Source organism: Seriola aureovittata, chromosome 8 (assembly GCF_021018895.1).
Source record: "Seriola aureovittata isolate HTS-2021-v1 ecotype China chromosome 8, ASM2101889v1, whole genome shotgun sequence".
In the NCBI taxonomy this organism is placed as follows: domain Eukaryota; kingdom Metazoa; phylum Chordata; class Actinopteri; order Carangiformes; family Carangidae; genus Seriola; species Seriola aureovittata.
Window position 1 is genome coordinate 22,490,856 of NC_079371.1, and position 17,642 is coordinate 22,508,497.

General features: G+C 40.5%; 1 protein-coding gene across 2 annotated transcripts in view; it reads left to right on the forward strand.

The window, feature by feature from the left end:
• Positions 1-17,642, forward strand: part of nrg2b (neuregulin 2b) — a 54,322-nt gene that overhangs the window by 22,391 nt on the left and 14,289 nt on the right. For both annotated transcript variants that reach the window (XM_056382307.1, XM_056382308.1), the window contains exons 2-5: positions 3,101-3,263; positions 4,690-4,808; positions 5,817-5,940; positions 13,933-13,991. In XM_056382307.1, coding sequence (XP_056238282.1) covers positions 3,101-3,263; positions 4,690-4,808; positions 5,817-5,940; positions 13,933-13,991 — 465 coding nt within the window. The remainder of the gene's footprint in view (positions 1-3,100; positions 3,264-4,689; positions 4,809-5,816; positions 5,941-13,932; positions 13,992-17,642) is intronic.

Genomic DNA, 17,642 nt, shown 5'->3' on the forward strand with positions numbered 1-17,642 from the left:
TCTCCTGCAAAATATCCAAAGCAAAATGCAGGGTGAAAACAGCAGGCAGGCTGCTCACTGTCCTATAGAAAACAATTTGTCATGACTGGATTAAAGAGTAAATTGGTGAGTTTTTACACATTTTTTCCAAAATAATAAAGGGTCCTGGTAACTCATTCTTGTTTTAAATGTGAGTTACACTCTGAATGTTTCCTGTAATGACTTCCTGCTAGCTCTGTCCTCTGGAATAAAGCTCGGCTTCAAAGGTTTAATGTTGCATTCATGCCACATTGGATTTACTATACGTGAGCTATCATATATGATGTGTTTCCTGTATGCTCCACCTGGTGTGGCAGATTACAGGAGTATAAAACAGGAGTTTAAGGGCTGCTAGTTTGTACGACGTGGTTTCTGACCTGCATTGAAAGGCAGTGTTTATAGTAGTATCTCTCCTGGCATCAGAGTGTTGCATTGTGTTGTGAACATGACACAAGAAATGAGAAAAACAGAGTTAGAGAGAGAAGCTTTCACCGCCACACAACGGGCCAATCATGGAGGAAGGGATGTGAACGTTGGATTGTTGTTTTCAGAGAGTGACAGAAGCGGTCCGACACGTCATTTGATTCATTATTAATGTAAAAGTAACGGTTAGTGCAGCTTTAAAGTCATGAATGTAACTTGGATGTAAGTGCATCAGCAAGTGAATTATGATTGGCTCCAAAATGTAACATTGTGAATTCAGAACCTGTCTGCTTCAGGGCTGGAAGAAAAAGTGCTCTCACGTTTCTCTTTGTTTGGTTTCATCCGTCAACACGAGCTGAAATCAAGTCTGGCGTAGTCGAGTAAAGGTTCAGCAGAGGCTCCAGTCCTAGCTGAGTCTGTGGCATATGGAGTCTCATTCAAGAAAATACCAAAATAGCAGGCAAATTATTCCAAAAAATATATGATGACAGTGACACTCTATTCTTCAGTATAATTCATTATAAGCCAGGAGCCATGGAGAGAGAGAGAGAGAGCGAGAGAGAGAGAGAGAGAGAGAGAGAGAGAGAGCGCATCTGGTGATGTTGAGATGATTTACTTTGGTGTGACGTGGAATTATACATCAACAGTGTGTGTCGAGTCTGTGACAAGACTAAATCTCAGAAAATGTGAGAAATGGATTTAAGGATGTGCTGCTTGTTCTGTTGCAAGTCTAAAAATCATACCTAAATCCTACTTACATAACTGCAAGCCGTTTGGAGGGTACTTCATGGGGGGTTATACTTTTTCATTCCACTGAGAGTTTGTATTTTTTTTTATCACCACTGACTTCCACTTGTGTAATTTGCTGACTGTTGCACTCTGTCTGTGGGACTTCGCTCCAAGCCCATTGGTTCCCTCTGAACACGTTACTTTTACTTTAAGAAAATCTTTTTCAATAGTCACTGAGACCGTGGTGGTGGGTCCAACCAGCCTTCACTTTTGGTCAGTACAGAGAGCAGATAATTGATCATTTGTCATGTCCAAACATACATACAGTAAGAGTAGTTACTTTGACATACAGTGACCTGTATGGCTACACCCATGTCCCCATATGCAAATGTAATATGTACATACATTGAATTTCAATATATGAAATATATGTACCTATAAAATAAAAACATATACAGAATGTAAAAAAATTTATATGAAGCCTATTGGAAATTTGAACAATTTCATATATTGACATACTGTATATGTCTAGCCCATACAAATATGTATATTTATGTATGAATGCTTATGTAATCATAGGTTCATCCCAAAGCCTGTCAATGTATGTTAATATTATATACAGTAGGGTCCAAAGTCCAAGATAGATATTAAAATTAATGAGAAAAACATTCTGTATATAAGCATATAGAATTTATGTATGTATGTTGTTTAATAAACTTGCATATATAGATTAAATATATATCATTAACATATACACTCGCAACATGTTATACTTAGGTGAAGTATAGGGCAACATCACTCTTGATAGAGGGACATAGTATTTGTCATAAATTACATTTCTATATGGGTCATTTGTACTTGTCATCATTTGCTGCCATTCTTGTGGCTCTGGCCCAGGAAGTAGAAGTGGAATTCCCAGCTATCGAAGTCTGATTGGTTGGTTGTATTTCCAACCAGGAAAACAGCCATTAATGATGACAACACCAGACCTTTTTGAACTGCTGAAAACATCTTAAATGTTGGCAGTAATTCAGAGATATAAAACCAGCGGACTAAGATGTAAAACTGTCATCCCCATGTCCCTGTACCCGATGTTTCCTGTCACTCTGTGAAACTTAAAAAAAATGCTGCTTAGTACTTAGACCATTCATCACAATCACCTCTTGCTGTGTAATCGCAAATGTCTTGTATGTTCTGTACAGTATGAGAGGAAGTCTTGGACGACCATGAAGCTAAATCTAATACAGAACTGAAATTGGAGTTATGAGTTTTTCATGGGACTGGCAGCACACTATTTTCAGGATGACATACACAGGCACACAGACCTACAGTGTCTTATATAAATGCATGAAGCTGGACTTCTGGTGTATCTACTGCACATATATGAGGAGGAAATGGAAGCTGCAGCAGTGCTGTGAGGAGCCTGTACAACAATCGCCATGTAGCTGATCAAGCGTATCCTATCACTACAACACTGTGTGTTTGTATGCAGGCCCATGTGGGTGTGTTAGGCCCACATTTGGTACATAGACATGTGTGTAAAAACTGTGTTCCTGTGTGTGTGTGTGTGTGTGTGTGTGTGTGTGTGTGTGTGTGTGTGTGTGTGTGTGTGTGTGTTGTGTCAAACATTATTGATTTTCCTTCGTTCTTTAGCCATCTCTCATGTGAACTTTGACCTGGTGCCTCAGGTTCTGACCCCTGACATCTGAACCCTCACATTTTTATCGGCCACACACACACACACACACACACACACACACTTAAATTGATAGATTAACTGAATGTTTAAGTTAATTTCAATAATGCAAGCTTTTATTTTCTTTCTCCACTCCTTTCCTCTCTCGCTCGCTCTTTCTCTCACTTCCCCTCTGTTGGTCTGTATCTCTCTCTCTCAATCTGTCTGTCTTTCTCTGTCTCTCTCTCTGTCCAGCCTCTGCTCCTAAGCTTCGGCTGATGCGAGGCCAGTCACTGGTGGAAGGGGACAAGCTGTACTTGAAGTGCGAGGCGTCGGGGAATCCCAGCCCTTCCTTCCGCTGGTACAAAGATGGACACGAGCTTCAGAAAGGCAGAGACCTCAAGATAAAGACCAACAAGTGAGTCTATCAGACTGGGTATTACCCTTAGTATGCGGCCTAGACACTTGCATGGACCATATGTTTCAAAATGTAAAAAATCCAGACAAACGAGCTTCTTCTCACAAATGCTGCAGTGGTTCCTGTTGTGCAGCTCTGTTGTGGTGACAGTGGGAAACTTCACTCTGTACCCAAACTGTGGCCTCTGTTAGAAAACAGGACTTTTACTTCCTGTTTCCCAAACTTCCACAGAATCTACAACAAGTAAACCTACAAGTTAAAGCTACATTATCAATGTATTATATTAACAATTAATTAATGACCTCCTGTAATACAGTGCTGCAGGAATGAGTCACAGAGCTTATTTTCTGCAATAATCCAAAAGACAGTGTAAAAATCCAGTGCGATGCTAACTTCCAAGTTGGCCTACAAAAATATGTCACCCCTGCAGCTCTCTGCGTAAAAGAGTTTGCATGTAGTAACAAAGCTCTATGCAACATGTTAGTGCCTCTTAGCTCGTTGTTTTGGTTTCACAGCCACTCTGCTGTTTTGGTTCAGTCTCACTGCTCTCACAGCGTCGTTTCAGCTGCAGCAGCTGCTGTTATCAGCTGAAGATCTCTTAAAACCTACCTTAGCAACTAATGTTAGCTAATGAACATAAAGCAGCTTTTAGCAGCTAAAGAGCCAGGGGCCAGAAACACAACTCCAAATGAATGCTCATGCTGACAAGTGTTTGCTAGATGTGTAAATAAGCAACTTTTTAGCATGATATAACATGATGACCTGATATTCATATTAGAAATATAGAGTTAACACACAAATTTTCCTTTAATGTGCACAGTGAAAGCTGACTGGCTTTCCTTCTGTACTGTCTGTTCACACAGGTGTTGTACTATATTTGTTGTATGAGTTACATTGCACAGACATCAACCCAAAGCTCACCTTTTACTTGTTTGAAACTTGCAATCAACTATTTAATGTACTGACGTGCTGAAAATGTTCAAAATTATGTATCACACTGTATGGGGCTACAAAATTAACAACACCGAATGTTCCCTCAAACAGATTTCGGAGTTATTGTTGCAGATTTTTAAATATCTATCCTCCGTATTTTAAATGTCTGTGGTTTGTGTTTTCTCAGTTTTTAATGGTTACAGTTCTATTTTCTTATAATCAGTCTTTATAATCCTGTTATTACTTAGTTTTGCTGGCCAATCACAATAAACATTTGTATATAACAATCAATTGTTTCTTGCTTATCTGGGCTGGAAATAAAAATTTAATTTCTTGTCCAGTCAGAGATGACTCTGCTGGTTTATTGAAAAAACAGTAACTGACAGTGTCTTTTTATCTGCTCTGTATCACCCTCTTGCTTTTCCTCTCCTCTGTGTCTGTGTCTGCCCCCCCCCCCCCCCCTCTCTCTCCCTCTCTCTCCCTTTCACTGAAGAAAAAACTCAAAGGTGCAGATCAGTCGTGTCCGTGTGGAAGACTCTGGCAACTACACCTGTGTGGCTGAAAACTCACTAGGACAAGAAAACGCCACGAGTATAATCAGCGTGCAGATCTGTGAGAAATGACACATCTATCTATCTATCTATCTATCTATCTATCTATCTATCTATCTATCTATCTATCTATCTATCTATCTATCTATCTATCTAACATAATTTTTCTGATCAATTAATATGTATGGACACAAAACAGTGATGATAATCATTAAGATGACTTCTATGTATCTATGTGTTTTATGCCTTTTTGTCTTTAAGCATTGGTTCCTAAACATATTGTCATTCTTTCATCAGTCTTTCTTACAATGAGATCCACTGGGTATCTATTCTTGCTCTGCCTAGTAAAATTTGATCTCCCTGTATTTTAACAACAACATGAGAGCTATTAATCTGTTACATTCAGCAATTTCACCTTTCTACTAAGATTTGACAGCACACCTATGGAGCCCTTCTTCAGAATTAAAGGGCTTGAACAGAAGAGAATAACGTGTTTATTATAAAAGCTGTTAGATATCAAATATGCAGGAATATGATCATACAATTACATGCTTAATTTGTCAATTGTGGTCAAACTGCGTTGCGTGTTATGTGGCTTATATCACAGACTATTTCTCAAGATACGGAAATGTATTGAGGGAGAACCCAGACAAGAAAATCAGTGGTAGTAGCTCCAAAACAAAAAAAGTAAAAAATAACTGTTGATTTAATTACTTGTACATAAAAGTTTCAAGTTTGAAAGGAAGAAGAAAGAAGTGTGTTGCGTGTGTGGGAGGAGATGTATCCAACTGGACCTGGATCTTTCCTCTCACTAAACCAGCAGTCGTGAGCTGGAAAATGACAGATGTCTGCCCAAAAAGTTGATAGATTTGTCGCACTAACCTCTTGGAAATTCACCAAAGAGGTTTGAAAGGTCTGTGGCATGGTGTGGCAGGATGTCTACTACTATAGCTGCCATAAAATTTAAAAAAAACAAAAACGTATTATTATTATTAATAATTATTTTAACAAAGAGGTGACAGCCTTTTCTGTCTCTGTCTGTCTGTCCGTCTGTCCGTCCTCCTTGTAGTGACCACCACTACTCCATCTCCGGGTGTGAGTCACGCGAGGCGCTGTAACGACTCGGAGAAGACCTACTGCGTCAACGGAGGAGACTGTTACTTCATACATGGTATTAACCAGCTGTCCTGCAAGTAAGTTGGTTGCTCAGTCAGCCCCCGTCCCCTCAGTCATCACTGTGTGGTCACTCCCACTGTCTCTCCTCCCTCCCTCTCTCCCTCTATCTCTCTGTCTCCCTTCCTCCGTCTCTCTGGTATCATACACTGTGACACTGCACTACCTTGTCTTCTGCTCCCTGGTTGTACCAGAGCCACATACACCGGGGTCCAAAAGTCTGAGACCACTATCCCATTCAAGTGAATGGGAAGGTGTCATTATGTCAGACATTATGTCTTCATGCTTTCAAAATATGTTGAGTCCTGCTCCAAGAGGATCACTGTACTTCACAGTGGGTGAGGTTTGCCTGTCATGACACCTCAGAAGATGCTTTCAGTAAGAGGGAGACTTTAAATTAAAAGAATTTCAGTGTGTTTGCCCCAGAAAGTAAATCAATCAAATCAGATTTAATCTATTTTAATATTCAAAACAAATATTTGTAAATTTCTGTATTTCGTTACTTATTCATTTAAGTCCGAACTATTTGAGATGAGATGCAAAGCTGGTGGTATCACTTTCACCTGTTAGCAATATGCTAATAGGACCCAATGGAAACTATAAGCGTTCTTGCCACCAGAGACAATGGTAGGTTTTATTGTTGGAATCCAAAGGTCTGAGACCTCTTTGCTCCAGCAGACAGAATAGCAGAGATACGCTAGTTACATTAGCAAACAGTTTACATGACAGTCAGTTCTGCTTTTGCTTACCCGAGGCTAAGAAATGTTTCTGAGCACAGTGTTGCTCAGAGGAACAAAAGTTGAACAGGACGTCCCGCTGACGTACAGAAGCTGCTGTCTCTGCTGTCGGTCACTCTGTTGGCATGTGACCACAAAACATTTTGCAGGCTGAGGGCGTTCAGTGAAGCAAAATTGACAGAGGAGACGACAGATTTTAATATTTAAAAAATGTACAGTAATTTGGACTGTCCTGATTTTTTATTATTCAACTTATTCAGCTACTGTTAGTAGCTAATCTTGTCAGTCAGCAACCATAATGACAGAATTGCTAATCTAAAAACAGTATTAACTTTACGTAATCTGTAGCATTTAGTTAATAGTCTGGTAATATATAATAACTGTTACATAAGTTACAGAAGTTGGTACAACGTGAATAATTTACATTCATTCAACTACAACTGTGGATTATTGTTGATCGTTAACAGTGAAAAGTCAGTAGTGCAGCTGGTTTCCTCCTGGATTATTTGCCATAAGTTTATTTTACTTCTCAATCACTTGTGTAGCTGACAGTATGCGGGGCAACAAGGGCGAAACTAAATGAATATCAAAACTGCTTGTCAGAGGTGGGATGACATGAAGCTGAAGCCTCTGACAGTGTTTACTGAAAATGACTTCAACAGGAGGTTATATCATTTATTCCTTTTGATTTCAGGCATATTTGACTTCCTGTGTAAAATATGACAAAATTAGAGGATAACATAGCCTTCAAAGAAGCATGGCAGTGCCTAGTTTCAGTGTTTTCTATTGGAGTTTTAAGAGGTGAACAAGATCAGCTCCCCAACCACAACTGGAGCAGGGGAACTGAACTAGCAACAATTCATTGTCCAGCCCGCATTTTTAATCTGTGCGCCAGCTGGGCGTCACAGAACCACACACCAGATGTTAGGAACGAATTGTTAAAAGATGTCTATTATATTACATTTTTTTCACTTCAGACAATTATCTATTGTCAGATAAACATATAACCTGTTCTACTCAGCATGAGCAGAAGCAGGAATGATGATTGCATATTTAATGTATTGTCCATCTGTTGTGTAGTTGTCTCCCTCTGGTGCTGCTGAACACATGAATACAGTACAGTGAATTTGTTCTTCTTTGTCTTTTCACTCACTGCTTACTGCTTTTGGTCTAAAACTTCTTGCTGCAGGTTTCTCTGTGATTGTGCAGCTAACACTTTAGCTGAGACCCAATTCAGGGGCCGTATCCTTGTTGCGAAGGCAAAACCGAAATGAGACGGTCTGGTCTACGGACGATTTTCGCCTTTGCGTCACCAGCCGTCACCTTATCGTTGCGTTGCAAAGCGCGGCTCCTGTCGCCTAGCAACCATGACAACACATCACTTTCTTTCACACCCTTGTTTTTTTTAACAGTTGTCCCATTAGCTGTTGAACTGAGCTGAAACCCAATACTTGGACTCTACGTCGGCGTTATTTGCTACTATATTATTTTCATTACCAACGCGCAATGAATCTTGGGATAGGTTGGGATCCTTTGGCGCCCTGGAAAAGAAAGCCACGTCTCAGCCGCATTTGAAGGAGGAGCCTTTAAACGAGACAGCCTAGTTGCGATGCAAGCGATCTTCAAACGCAGCCTCCGAAGGATGTGGCCGCTGAATTGGGACACAACTTTTATATTGCGCTGTGGTGCGTTCACGTGCTGTGACTACCTCCAACGTCCAAGACTTGGCAGTAGTTTGCTGCACAGTAACATTATAACGGAAGAAGCTACCAGATCCACATAATCCATTTTCTTATTGTTTGTTTTTCAGCTTTGAAGTTTTGGTTTTCAGGAGCTCACACAAACACATGAACACCTCACACAGACACAGCAGCCCATCCGTCTTTTTTCACTCTGAACATGTTCAGCAGGCGCTTGGCTTTGGTATATAGGGAAAGTGTCAGTGAGACATACACAGCTCAGGCCTGACTAACATTAGTCTTTTAAATATCCTTTTTTCCTCATCTTCTCCTTTTCTCTGAGACTGTTTGTGTCGCCATGTTTTGTGTTGTCCCAACAGGGAAGACACAGGACAAGCTGCTTGACAGAGTAATGGTCCATTCATGGCAAGCTGGATCTGAGAAATATAACAGTAGTGCTGCTGTAACTATTTCTGCATTGACGCAGACCATGAGTGGTTTAATGTGCTCACTGCTCATGTTAACTGTCCAGTTCTTCTTCTTGTGTTTATTTCAAACTGTAAACATAAAATGCATCACTTCCTGTGAGTGGGAGGATTTTTCCTCAGGAAAGAGCTACCAGACTGGTAGGTGTTTAGAACAGCAAGTGCAAAAAAATTTAATGAACTGGAGATTAGATGAATCACTGTTGTGTTATATCAACTTATTACATAGAAAAACAGAAAAAAACATCATTTACATGAAAATGTTGCAGGTTACAGTTCAAGCAAATACTATTAAAAAAAAGTTACATCATAACATCCTAACTAATAGTTGATTTTGTGAAAAATAAGTAAATATTTCTCAGCATATTGGTGTATGGTGTAACAGTGAAACAGTGGCTACAACTTCCAGCCTGTAGCATCTGACGTATAGTAGAGGTAGAAAATGGTATCATATAAGAAACGATCTTGTATCATTGCTGTTTTTTGGCACACATGAAATGGTACAGCATTGCTTTGAGCTCAGTGCAGTGTTTTAAAATACAAACTGTATCTGTCACCAAAGTTTTAATTCAACCTGAGCTGTTAAAAAAAAGTCTTTGTTTTCCACCTGGTGAAATGTACTGGTTTTTTTTTTCCTAAACCAGAGGTTGTAATCTTTCAGTTCCAACTTGACATACATTCTGGGTCATTCTGTAGATGTGTAACCAACTCTTCCCCTGACAGTGTGGAAAGCAGATGGTGTGTATAGTCAAGCATGATCCAGAGCTTTGTTGTTATGCTTCCTGTACTATTGGATGTATCTCCTAGAAATACATCCTTAGATCCTTCGGTGTCTGTTCCAGATCTGTGCTTTGTTTCTTCATTTCCATTTCTCTCTCTCTCTCTCTCTCTCTCTCTCTCTCTCTCCCTCCCAATATTTCTACCCCTTGCTTCCCCCTGCACTCTCTCTCTCTCTCTCTCTCTCTCTCTCCACCTTTCTCTCTATCTCTCATCTGATATACCTTCCGGTCATTGCTGAAGGATAAATCAGGTTTTTTTTTCATGGTGCTGACAAGCAGAAAACTTTGTTGGAGAGGGTGCATACAGACATCACGAGCTGCGTATATAGAAATTTACGGGCACAGAATGTGCAGGATCGTACAACCATCTGTGCAGGATTGGTATACATATGAACACAGGGCATATTTAAAGAAGCTACGGCAAGCTAGCAAGGTAGCAGCAGAGCAGTTTCTGGAGAGTTACTGTAGCTTCTCAGCTTTGTCATCCTTTGTTGGCCTGTCTGTTGGGGCCGGTGGATAACAGGATGTAAATAAGACTGCTGTCTGTAGACTGTCTGCGCTGCTTGTTCACTTCAGAGATATGTAGACCTCCACACTCACACACACACACGGAGACGCTCACAAATCTGCACAGCAGCTGCAAATCAGGGCACTGCATGGCACTGGCAGGCAGAAATAATTGTTAATATCCCTGAAATTTGAGGTGGTATTTGCAAGCTCTTTTGTGCCGCCCATGAAAACGTATAATCTCCTCTTCCCTGAAGGGGAAAGTAATGCTGTACTGCAAAATGGAGTCTGTAGGTTAAAGTGGAGGACAGCAGGCACCCTGGCTAAAACAAAGTGTGGAGGTTAAAGTGGAGATCAGTACATACAAACATTCCCCCTGGCGAGCTGTTAGCGGCAGGTTAAAGCTTAGTGTGTCTTGCTTCCTCACTGATCCTCTCAACCTGTGTTATAGTTGTCTGTGTAGAGTTGCAGATAGCTCCTCTGATTCATCTGAGCTATGCTGGTAAACTCCAGTCTGGCAGTTAGCAGAAAACATTAGCCCCCTGTATTCCCAGCTATAGGATGAAAATGCCAAATTTGCCGTCATGGATCAATACAGTTCATTTAATCTAATCTAATCTACAAAATGCCATGAGTTCAGGCTCGTATTGATGCTCGGACATAATGCCGTCTGTGTTTTTTTTTACTCTTAAATTTGATGAGTCTTTGTATAATGAATATACCAAAATGAATCACAGGCTTTGCTTTCATTCAGATGGTTGGAACAAAAGGTGTGCTGGCTTTTTTCCTCTCTGCTCGTTCTCAGGCCTTTGAGAGCAGTGCAGCTGGGAAAAAAAGGGAAAGCAAGCACAGGCAGATAAAGAAAGGGTGGAGAGAAGCAGAGAGAGAGAGAGAGAGAGAGATGGAAGAGGCAAATGAGAAAAGAAATGATATACAGTAAAAGCTCTGTCGGCATAGGGCTGCTTCTGCTCCGAGTGTCTCCCACCTCTCTCTCTCTCTCTGCTCTATTTATAACTCTATGGGAAATTGCTGAGTGGGCTCTTCCGAGGGTTTTTGCTGTAATTGATTCAAAATGCAAGTTGTCTTTTCAGTGGTGAGAAAGAGGAGAAAAGGATACCCAGTCAGTTATATGGACAGTATAGGGATGATGGTAAGACGAAGGTCCTTGCATCTTAAACTGGATACATTTGTTGACCAGATACTAAATCACTGTAATAAATAGTGTGATTATTACGAGGGCTGAGCTTCTGTTATCTTATAATGACTGTAATGGGGCCACACCCATAATATCATATCACTGTGGTTCATCAATTGTTGTGATTCATCTACAGTATAATGTCCTCTGCAGTTGGATCACATTTTCTATTACATGCCTATTTTTCATTTGACTGCAGTAAAAGCTGATCTACGATCAATTATAGCAGCTAAAAGAATAAATCAATTATACCTGGCTGGGTAAAAGCCACAACACAATAAACACACAATTCAAGATATTTCAGGATTTGAAGCACTCTCAAAAAGATTTTTTTATTTTCTCAAGGACATCATTTGAAATGAGGTCGTGTAGTATTTCATTTAAAGAGCCGATAAGAATTAATAGAATGGCAGTATCAGTACCCTCCACCAAAAATACCAATAATTGCACCATGTATTTGTATCAGTTTTCCAGTTGCTGTGATGCCTTGAGGAGTCTTACTTGTTAGTTTCAGTGTTGTGAGTTTGATGGCTGATGCCAGAATATGAATCATATTCAGCCCGTGGTATCGCTGACAGCTCGCCACCCATCCAGAAACAAAACACCACACTCTGCAGCTGCATGTAAACTGCTGCTGTTATTTATGCCCAAGAAATGCCAAAACCTTTTCCAACCATTTTCATGCTCACACACTGTGGAGACGTGTGTGTGTGTGTGTGTGTGTGTTTGTGAAGTGTGTGCGTTTGTGTGTGCGCATGCTCTTTTATCTTTCTTTATTTGTAGAAAAGAGTTACATGTTAGGAGTTTACCATTTTTGCATTCATGAGAAGGTTGTTTTGACAGGAGCTAATTAAAGACTTTAAGTTTATAGGGTTCATTTGAGGCTTTTTTATAGGTAGAAGTGTGTGATGGGTCACAAACACACAAACACGGCATTACACAGAGCAGGGATGTCTTCAACGGAGAATGCAGCAGCACTCTCCTAAACTGCTGCATGTGCATGACTAAACAGGGCACACTGCTTTGATCCTGCTGGAATTTTTTCACCCCAAAATCTCAGCTTCATTCAACTTTGACCGTAAAATACAACGACCTCTACAAAGCACGTTCAAAGACATTCTGACTGCTTATTATACTAACCGCAGCCGAAACTCCACACTGCATCATTTTGATAAAGTCATAAGTATATCAGAAATATCCACAAGACCAATTTTACAGTGTGTTTGTTTACATATTCCTTATCCCATCCACCTTTTGTATTTTAATAAGATAATTCATCTAGCAAATTATTCATTTCAAGTATTTTAAAGCTGCTTTAAAGCTTCTCTAATCAGTTTTTTTTACATTAGCAGTGGATCAAATGTGTAATGTGAAAGGGGACAAACCCACAGGGATTCATCACCTGACTCTGCAGTTTCCTCTCATCTTTACCGAACATCACAGTTTCTTTAAGCTCATTGATTCATGGCCTGAAACTTTATTGTTTTGGTTCACTCTCACAGCTCTCATCAGCTTGTTGTGCTGCTCCCACTTGCCCGAAGAATCAGTTAATGCAGGTTAAGGCTTTTTTTTTTAACCATTAAAGGATAGAAAGACTTAAAAACTTACAGAAACACAATCTGGTATCCGTTCTTTGTACATTGCTACACTGCAATTCCAGGCTAAAGCCATCATATGTATTCAGGAGAACTGACCAGAAAAGTGTTTGCTCCTTTTACTTTGCTTCTGCTTTGTGTGACCCAAGTGCATTGTGTCTCTCCTCCTGTACCATGCACTTCACATAGAGATGACATCATGTGCAAGATACACTGAGCAAGCTTCACAAATATTAAGTCTTAATGGCTGAAACAATTTCAATACAAAGAAAACTGATGCGAGTACAAACTGACCTTTTCTGCCATTTTACAGTTTCTTCAGACATTTTATAATGAACATCAAAATTATTTAATTATGGTTGTGGTTAGGGGTTCAGAAATGGATGCAGTGAATGAGAGTTTATAATCTATTATTAGGCTATTTTGAGTTGTGTGTGTGTGTGTATGTGTGTGTGTGCGTGTGCGTGTGTGTGTGTGTGTGTGTGTGTGTGTGTGAGTGTGTGAGTGTGTGTATGTGTGTGTGTGCGTGTGTGCGTGTGTGTGTGAGTGTGTGTGTGTGTGTATGTGTGCGTGTGAGTGTGTGTGTGTGTGTGTGTGTGTGTTGTGTGTGTGTGTGTGTGCGCGCCCGCGCACCTGCGTGCGTCTGTGTCTGTGTGTGAGAGGGGTTAGAGGTTAACAACTGTACGTTTGACCCCTCCTACTTCCTGCACCACCATCACTTGACCCTCATGACTGTGATGATGTCTTAACTGTAGCAGTGATGTCATATTGATGGCGGTGACGTCACGGTATGCAGGTCATCTCTCTCTCTCTGTAGTTGGTGGATTGTGCTGTTTCTAACCCCTCATCTCTCTGCTCTCTTGTGTCTCCCTCCTTCCCTTCCTCTCTCTCCCCCTCCTTTCTATCTGTCTTTGTGTACTTCTCCTTCTCTTTCCTCCTGTTTTATCCTCTCTCTTCCCTCTGTATCTTGTACCCCCCCCCCCCCCCCCCCCCCCCCCCCCTTGCCCTCTCTGTGTCTTGTTTTCCCTCCATCAGGTGTCCCAATGACTATACGGGGGACCGCTGTCAAAACTCCGTCATGGCCGGTTTCTACAGTATGTCCATTTGCTCTTGTCTGTCTCCTTCCCACTGAAATACTGCATGCTACATTGGAGGGGTTGGATGGAGAGAGCAGTGTGTGTGTGTGTGTGTGTGTGTGTGTGTGTGTGTGTGTGTGTGTGTGTGTGTGTTTGCAAACCTGCTCTTATGTTTCATGTAAGTTAACGTGTGTGTATGCGAGTGTGAGTTTGCATGCCTCTATGTCCACTCCTTCCTCTCCCTGTCTCCCCTGGTTCCTCTGTGGTCTCCTCTGGCAACCAGAAACAACCTATTTAGATATTCTATGATTTACACATAAGATATTTTGATATTTTTCACTGTAGTTCATCTGATTGAAATCTTATGGCCTAGAAAGCTGCTAAAAAGCCCCAGAATTGACAATTCAACAGTAAACGCCACACTTTTATGTTATATCTACTCTTACATTTTTAAATTCTGTATTAGATGTAAACGCCACATAAAATACTTCTCTTCAAGCTTGATCCAGAGAACGGCGCCAAAAGAAACAGAGGAGACAGAGAATTAATACAAGCAATACTGGAGGTTAAAGTTATTTGCGTTATTTGCAACACTTTGTCACTTTTCTTTGTATATGGTCCATCGGTGCTGCAAAGTCTCCCAGCAGTAAAAACTAAAATTAAATGATATAGGCAAAACTATGTTGATAGAAACTATTAATACAAGGTTGTTAGTCCTTACTCTGTACTGTGGCCCTCCTAAACAAAAGGAAAAAAATCTTCCATTGATTTACCTTTTGGAGTAGGAGCAGGACTGACAATTGAAAGCTTTAGATGGAGAACAATGTAAGTCTGCCTGACATTGTTTTGAACAGCCGCCAGTCATTACCAGAAGCTACAGTGTGTCCAAAAGCCACATAATTTGGCAAGTGAATGAGAATAAGATTTGGACTAAGAGCATGTTAGACATTTCAGGGCTCTGGGTAATGAGATTTGAAAGCATCACTCATGGCTATACATTTGATGACCAGTTGTGGTATTGATTCTCATATAAGTTGAATTTCTTGATATCCTATCAGATCAGGATAAAACCCACAGTGGTGAATGTGATAACCTGCTGTTTTCACTCTGAGCATCCATGGACCATCTGATAAATTCTCTCATTATGGCATGTAGCTAAATGTTGCTTGAAATGTTTCAGGTTTGACGTCAAATATGTCCAAAAATGATGTCACGTTTTGCTTCTCATGGCAGTGTGATTGAATTAAAGGAGCAGTTCAACATTTTTATGGAATACATACAAATTCACTTTTGTTGGTATGTTCAATATGAAGCCAGATCCAGTAATTGGTTAACTTGGCATAAAGACTGGAAACAGTGAGAAACAGCCTGGCTCTGTCCAAAGGAAACAAAATCCACTTATCAGCACCTAAAGCTCACTAACTGACATGATCTCCTTCATCTATTTAACTGTGCTGAAACCATAGTGTAGAAGCTACAAGTGTGGTGTTATGGGGGTTTGTGCTGAACCGTTTCTTGGATTCTTGTCATCACTGTGAGGTTGCCAGGCAACCAGTAGTGCTGGTAGGTGGATCTCTTTTTTGCTATTTTTTGTTACAGAGCCAGGTTAGCTTTTTCACCCAGTGCCATTCTCTATGCTAAAGCTGGACTCAGACTAATTTAAGCCAATTAAACCCTGATTCACCCCTCCTGAAAATCGGAGGAGAAATCTGGTCTAGGTCCTTGGTTGGTACCGATCTTTGGCTTAGGTTATCTGGTAACGAGGGGGGTTTTACAGATCCAGTCTTATACCTCCCGAACTGCTCGAAGACTCAATGGTACTGTCCGTGTTTGATATTTAGGAGTTAAATCTAGATGATTATGAAATGATTACGTCAATACTTTCACAATATGTGAAATGAGAGGCTGACTTATTATACTATACTATACTATACTATACTACGGTGTCCTTGAGTGCCAAGAAAGGCGCCTTTAAATAAAATGTATTATTATTATTATTATACTACTATACTATTAGTCCTGATGGAGTTGCCACGCAACGGTAAACATTCTATCCCTTAAAGCTAACATTAGTTAGGATACTTCTGCTGGCAGATAGTAAAACTGAAATTTAAAATCTAACCTCCGGTTCTCGCTGAAGATAAAACAACTCAGCCATTTTATCATCCAGACTCCTTTAGTATTACTAACGTTACAGCAAGTTGTTGCACCACAGGCTGTCAGTGTACGATCTGAGTCACTACACAATGTAAGTCACGCGTGGGCTACTGCGGCTAACTCAGGCTAGCTTCAGTAAGCTGGTTAGTTAGCTTCAGAGCTCGCCTGCTGGAGTAATCCTGACACAGTAACACTCAATAAAACCCCAGTCATCAGCGGGAGGTGCTTACATATAACAGCCATATTGACATTGTGGGAGAAGTGAGAGCAGTTTTATTGTGTTTTCTCTGTGAAAAATCCATAAACTCCAGACTGTGAGAATATGGTCCGTGTTTTTATGTGTAATTCAGTACAGTTGATAAAATCTTCTAATTTGGCCAGATTTAACTAACCCTTTACTGGCTAGACTCCAGCATCTGCTTATTCACATGAAACTTACTATAGTTTGCTTAAACTACAATATGATTTGCTGACTTGCGAAATAAGGTCGAAACCAGAGGTAGCTGTCCAAGATGGCAGACGTTACGTGCCGTGAATTGTTATCACTCGCACATGCATGACTCACACCATGTATTGACTCAGATCATGTAGTGCCACTGTCTCAACTTTGTTTCCATCTGCTTCCCCATGTGATCATGTAAGTAGGTGTGTTGCTCCCTCTGGCACGATAACCATAACAATATTCTGTAGTGTGTTTCTCCTTATGTGCGTGATGCAAGCCGATTTCAAAAGCGGTTAGGGTTTGAAAACTCCTGTAGTCTGAGCCTGGCTTAAGCTAGATGAACCATCTCCTGGCTGCAGCTTCATATTTAGCGCACAGATATGAGAGTTGTATAGATCTTTTCATGTAACTCCCAAAATGTCAAACTATTCCTTTAAATCATAGTGATACAAATGCAGTGTATTTTGTAACTCCCCTGTGATAACATGGACAGTGTAACGATAACTATAGATCGCAGGACACATGCATATAAATTTAGCACAGCACTGAAGGGTCAATGATTTCTTCAGGCCTGGCCCTGCAGCTTTTATTCAGAAAAAACTAGTTCTTTCTCCCATTGGGTAAGTCATTGTCAGGTTACTGTCCAAGCAATCACAGGGAGATAACACAGTGGGCTGGAAATGACCTTTGTTTTCTTGTTTTCAGGGGTGAAACACTACTGCTTCATGCCTTGTCTTGTTTTGCTGTTTGTCTGTTTGTGGGAGTTTCCACACTGAATAATGTCAAATCTAAACCAAGAACAGGTTTTATATCATGAGATATCATACTGTATGTAATGTCTGTTTATTTTTGACCCCACCATCAAGCCTTGTCTACATGCTGAAATCTCTCTGTTGTGCTTTTACTTTGCTTTGTGATGCTCTTTCAGTCAGCTGAAGGAACACCTTCTGTTCTTCTAAATCTATGTTGATTTGTCACTGCCTGCTTTTCTAGTGGTACGAACATAAAGCACTGTCAAACGTAGAGCAGCTTAGGTTAGGGTGGACAGGAGATTGGCTGACTTTTCCTCT